The sequence below is a fragment of the Thamnophis sirtalis genome, unplaced genomic scaffold (genome assembly GCF_051295495.1).
Source record: "Thamnophis sirtalis isolate CommonGarterSnake01/CBP01778 unplaced genomic scaffold, rThaSir2_p1.2 scaffold_14, whole genome shotgun sequence".
In the NCBI taxonomy this organism is placed as follows: Eukaryota; Metazoa; Chordata; class Lepidosauria; order Squamata; family Natricidae; genus Thamnophis; species Thamnophis sirtalis.
Genome location: NW_028261394.1, coordinates 29,077,289 through 29,083,288, shown reverse-complemented (window position 1 = coordinate 29,083,288; position 6,000 = coordinate 29,077,289). Strand labels below are relative to the sequence as shown.

General features: G+C 41.8%; 1 protein-coding gene across 1 annotated transcript in view; it reads right to left on the bottom strand.

The window, feature by feature from the left end:
- Positions 1-1,631: 1,631 nt before the first annotated feature.
- Positions 1,632-6,000, bottom strand: part of NUP93 (nucleoporin 93) — a 138,150-nt gene continuing 133,781 nt past the window's right edge. The window contains exons 20-22 of the mRNA XM_087728545.1: positions 5,496-5,579; positions 2,947-3,075; positions 1,632-1,912 (exon numbers count right to left, since the gene is read on the bottom strand). Of these exons, the coding sequence (XP_087584671.1) occupies positions 1,802-1,912; positions 2,947-3,075; positions 5,496-5,579 (324 nt within the window). The 3' untranslated portion in view covers positions 1,632-1,801. The remainder of the gene's footprint in view (positions 1,913-2,946; positions 3,076-5,495; positions 5,580-6,000) is intronic.

Sequence of the window (6,000 nt, the reverse complement as noted above, 5' to 3'; positions counted from 1 at the left end):
GCCCCCAACAATCTGGGTCCTCATTTTACCCACCTCGGAAGGATGGAAGGCTGAGTCAACCCTGAGCCGGTGAGATTTGAACCGCTGACCTGCTGATCTAGCAGTAGCCTGCAGTGCTGCATTTAACCACTGTGCCACCTGCTGCTGCAAACTCTGACACCTCCTTGTAGCAAATGGCGAACAGCCAGGTGAGCATATTCAGCACATTATTGCAGCCTGATTCAGCATGAGCAGTTGATTGGCGGGTGGGTCGGCCTCCCTGAATACCCCCAATCGGCTGTTCCAGGCTGCAGGGATTGCCACAGACCTTCGCCCCCTCGGTGCCTCGTGTTTTTGGCTACATTCAATATATAAGACCCACCCAAATTTTCACTTTCTTTTAGGGAAGAAAAAAGTGAGTCATACTCCGAAAAATACAGTAAGTGTGTGTGTGTGGATCCATGGAAGGACCCTCAAAAGTCAGTTCATGGTTGTGCAATTGCCCCTTTTTTGCATGTATATATTTATTTGCGAATTATTTCTTCCTGCCCCTGAAAGTTCACTCAAAATTAGAGTTAACCTAGAAATAATATTTTATTCTAAGAACTATATCTCTATATTGCTGTATAGGGCTTGCATCTGGGAATAATTAATATGACGATTAAAGGAGTGTGATATTCAGTATTACTTACATTTTTAAAATACTGATTCTTTTAATAGTGATATTAGGCTTCTTGGTTGCAGTCTAAACTGAGAAATCCTTAGGAAAAGCTACAGTCTCAGTCACAAATCTCTTAAACAAGCAAAGAGGCGCTACAAGCTAACTTCATTCTCTACTTATCCCACATGTATAGCGGTGTTTAATTCCCATTATTTACCTTTAATTAATCAAATAGCATTTTTAACTTAGTAATGGTTATAACGGTTAAATATTTAGTTCCAGTTCTGCTTGCTTTTCTCCCAACCTGATTGGAAAAGTGTTTCATTGGACAGATTTAGAGATGTACTGTTACTCTTAGGAATTATGTAAAAAAATTATGCCAATTGTTTTCAATCACATTACTGTCACAACTCTCTCCCAGCCGCCCAAGATCATACTGAAATTCAACAACCAACCATGAATAAATCTAGTATTATTTACCTTCATATGTTTTTTTAAAGGACGTAAACATAGTGGAAATTATACTCCCCAAAAAACAGGTTAAAAATCCTATCTTCTTCACAATGTCAGTCTTATGTATAGGGCTTTGAGCCATCCAGGGGAAAGAAAAATGATCATAAATTTAAGGATCTATTTCCCCCAAATATGCTAAGGCAGTTGCTAAATTTCCACCACACATTAATCCATAAATTATCCGTTTCCATGTAGCCCAGAGGATTGGGCGGCAACCCAACCATTATGTACATTACATTGGGTTGACTTTGACAAACAAGAATCAACTGTCAATGACCTGGAATGGAGGCAGTCACAGGGGGCAGGGAGGGGCTATTAATCTTCCAGGGAATAAAATAAGGACATAGTACCTGCTTCCTCTGGTCATAACTTTAAAAAGATCTTCCCCGTTTCCCTCCAAAAGAAGAGTTTGAAAAGTGAAACAAATAAATGAGAGAACGTAAGAAAAACGTGCAAAATAAAACAAGGTATCCGTAAAGCAAATACATAAATCCAAAGAAATTTATTGCAGTTGACAAAAAAAGGCATACAAAAAGAAAAGGAAAGGAAAGGAAAACGAACAAAAATTAAATTGGGAGGCCCATCACCATCACCCTTCCAAAGTGTGCACAAAAGAAACCTCTACCGCCAGCTGGTTTCCCCGCCCAGCTAGTTCATGAGGACTTCCATCTGCACTAGGCGAGCGTTGGTGTCCCCTGATGTTCTGTAGGGGATCATCCCGGCAAAGGTGATGAGTGCCCGAGCTTGAGATCGGAGTTGCTAAGGGGCATCAAAAGAAGGGGGGAAAATTAGCCAGGTCTGGGGAGAGAGAAAGATAGCTTGGAGGCCAATGGTGGGAATCAAATTTTTTTGCTACTGGTTCTGCAGCCGTGGCTTGGTGGGCTTGGCAGGGGAAGGTTACTGCAAAATCCCCATTCCCTCCTCATTCCAGAACATGGATGTCAAACTCGCGTCGTCACAGCAGCTTCATATGACATATTACAACTCCCCCCCCTTTCGCTAAACCAGGCAGGGGCGTGGCCAGCACAGGACTCATCCGGCCCGCTGGCCATGAGTTTGACAGCCCTGTTGTAGGAAAACAAATGGCAGAACCTAGGGTGGAGTTAAAAGAGGAATCAGTCTAGAATCCCTAGGTAGTTATAAGTGAACTAATTCCAACTTCCCTTGAATTCCATTGAGCCTTATCTAACTCCAAGCAGTTGCTAACTGTCAATTGGGAACATTTCAGTGCATAGGCAAGACTAGCAATAAATCTGTTTAACTGGGTCTTCAGATCTGGTCTTTTGCACCTGACCCATCTGTGTTTAACGTCCATTAGAAGTAAGGCCAGGTAGGTGGCAAGCTAACATGTCAATGGATTTGTTTGGACCTTGTTCAGTTCTGACTGAAGGAGCTTCTTGGACGAGAAGCGAAACGTCTTTAAGGGAAAAAAATTAAGGAAGCCCAGTCGCCTCTCGAAAAAGCACCACTGGGTTAGTGGTCTGCATGTGTACGCATGCATTAAAATGCATGTGGCAAGAAATATGCAAAGCACACCTCTCCTGTGGAGAAAAGGTATCCACAGAAAGAAGATAGGGATCATCTAGTCATTGGACTCCAAATTTCTTCCTAGCTATTAAATTTCCAGGATAGCCTTGGGCAAACCTCTCTTGGCCACATTCTCCTCGTGCGGAAGAAGTTTCTCTAGTCAAGTAATTGCAAAGGTCAGCTTTGCACAGCACTGAAAAGCAGATTTTCATAATCACTACTACTCTGAAGGTGACCTTGTCTACTAAGGGGAAAAAAGAACTTACCGAATCTCGGTCCTCAATGACTCGGGTGGGCCGAGCGGGAGTGGCTGGGCTGGCACATTTCAACCTCTTGTACTGGGTAAACAAGATATTCATCGTGGCAAGGAGGACCTCGGACAAATTGTGCCTGATCTAAGAAAAGTAAGAGGGGAAGAAAAGACAAGCAGAATGAAAAAGAGATAGAGAGAGAAAGAGACAAAGGCCATGCTGGTTTGATCCTAGAGAGTGTCAGGTTCCAAAGGATTAAGGAAAACAACCGAACACAGAGACGGTTTGAAAATGCAGCTTATCTCCTCCGGCACGAACTGACCAACAAAGCACTAAGGCAATGAATAAATTGTCAGAGCTGACATCCGGTGCTCCTCACCACTTTTTAGACTTTATTTGATATTTAGGCTAAATCCTACCCACCCCTGCGCGTGGCACACCTATCACTTCGTGACCTGGAGTGGAAACCACCACCCGGCAGTCAGTTCTGGAGAGTTCTGGAGAGTTCTCAGCAGGACAGCTGGCTTGCTTGTGGAGGAGGGAGATCCCCAGCTGGTAAGCACAATTCCCAGCAGCTCCCACAGCTCCCCCCCCCACCCCCCATGGCAGCTCCGGGCCTGTGGGCTCGCCAGAGCTGACAAGAGAGATTGTTGAGGTGGATTGTTTCAAATTGTTCTTGGGGTTTCCTTTGGTGGCAACTAACTTCAGGAACGAAGGGATTCGGGTGTGGAAAGTTGTGAGTTACAGCTGATAGCCAGGGGTCAAACCTGTGGGGCTTCAAACGGTCTGCCAATTCTAGCCTCCTACATCTCCTCTCCCCTTAACAAACCAAGTTTTCAAAAAGGCGCAGTGTTGCAATTTTCTGGGCCAATTTTAGTCTGTTATGGGGCTTTAAGAACGGGAATAGAAGCAGTATGCATTCATTCACTTTTCCCAAAAAAGAAAAAAATGTGAAAAACAAAAAAAGAGGAGAAAAATGCAAACAAATTGCCCTCCAATGAGATCTCCACCTTACTATCATTACCTCTGCACCTTTCTAAAAATTTGAGAGGTTGATTGGTGACCCCCACACACTCCCCAAATATTTTAGTTTGCGGTTTTATCCCTAAGCATCTTTCTTGTTCCCCTTTTCAGCCAATATGACAATGGTGAACCGCATGACCTTGACAACAGTGGAGTGGAGGCTCAAAACTCAAAATGCTTTTTGAGTTCAAAATGCTCCTCAGAAATTACCCTTCCAATTTTAACAGAAGTATTGTTGGATGCAGATGTTACTGATTGATCAATATTTAAAATCTCTAAAATTGCCTATCCTGAATAGCAGTAGCAATAGTACTTAGATTTATATGCTGCTTCATAGCTCTCTCTAAGCAGTTTACAGAGTCAGCCTATTGCCCCCAACATCCTAGTCCTCATTTTACCAACCTTGGAAGGACAAGAGGCTGAGTCAACCTTGAGCCTGGTAGGATTTGAACTGCCAAATTGCAGGCAGCTGACAATCAGCAGAATTAGCCTTTAACACTGCACTCTAACCACTGCGCCACTGTGGCTCATAATGACAGTACCTGTATAACTTCTCTGTTTTTGTTTTTTTCTTGCATGGATAGTTTTAATGATTTTTGGAAAACTGGAGAATGATGGCAGTAGAAAGGTAACTTCTCGTATAGATCTCTGCCCTTGTTTTGAATAGCCCAATGACACTGAATGTTCAGTATAAGGCCAAAATATTGTTTGTTTGTTTGTTTGTTTTTAAAAATTTTAATTTAAAACAAATACATCATCCTTCTTTACATGCTATAGAAAGTGTATCAGTTGGTTACAAAAAAAACCTTTCGTGCATCTCTTCCACAGTCAACAAACATAATTCATATTAATTTAAGTAGTTAACTCAAATATTCATACATGTCACCATCATTATACCTCAATTTTCATTTGACTATAATTGTTTAAACGTCCTTCATCATAAAATATACCAAAGTTTAATACATAACCACATACTGGCCTTTCAATTACTATTTCTAAAATCCTCCACTAACACTAAATCCTTATGTCCTGTTCTAGCTAAACATCCATAATATTTAATAACAAAGTTTTCTAATCCTCTTTTCCAAAGCACTGTTTAAAGTTTACATCCAGTTTCCTTATGTTATACCTATATCTATATATGCATTGTTATTGGCCAAAATATTATTGAATTGTATGTCAGAAATGAAAGAATGCGCAATGGGCTTTCTGCTATTATTTTTTTTAAACATTTAAAAACAAATTTAAAATACAGGCAGCTGGCAGTCAGCAGAAATAGCCTGCAGTACTGCACTCTAACCATCGCGCCACCGTGGTGAACCACTTTGCGCCTACAATATTTCTGGAACTGCAATGGGACATCGATCAGAACAACTGATTTGAGCCTGGCGTGTGTCAGATTCAAGGGGGGGGGGTTGCATGCTGTTTAAGTAACAAAACTGGGCAGTAGTATCGGTCATCATTTCCACAGTCCAAGAACCTCAGTGTTAAGACAGATTCAGACAGAGAAGAGGAAGGGACAGAACGCGCTACTTGCTTACTTCATCACTGAAATGCCTGAAGGCTGCGACTCGCTCCTCCACGTACTCCTGACTCAGTGGAACTAATTTTAGCTGTTCGATGATCTGCAGAGAAAGATGCATAGATAAGGTACGATCAATACACGTAGAAAGAACGATACACTGTGGGTATAACAGCTACTCCTCCATTCACCTCCATTTATTTATTTAACTTCTAGGCTGCCCATCTGGCTTACAGTTATCTCTAAGCGTCTTACAACCAATAAAAGCAACAGGATAAAACATTTTATAGACAGATGAATGTTCTATTCAGTAATTTCAAAGGTGCTTTTTTCAGGAGGCAACTGGACTTTCTTGTTTTTTCTTTTGAAGTCGTTTTGCTTCTCATCCAAGAAGCTTCTTCGGCTCTGACTGGATGGTGGGGAATGGAAGGATTTATATTCCTTGCAGACAGCTGGTCATTTGCATCCTTTTAGAGAAACACTTGGAGGCTTATCTGTGTCCTCAGATAGGGGAATGGAAGGAT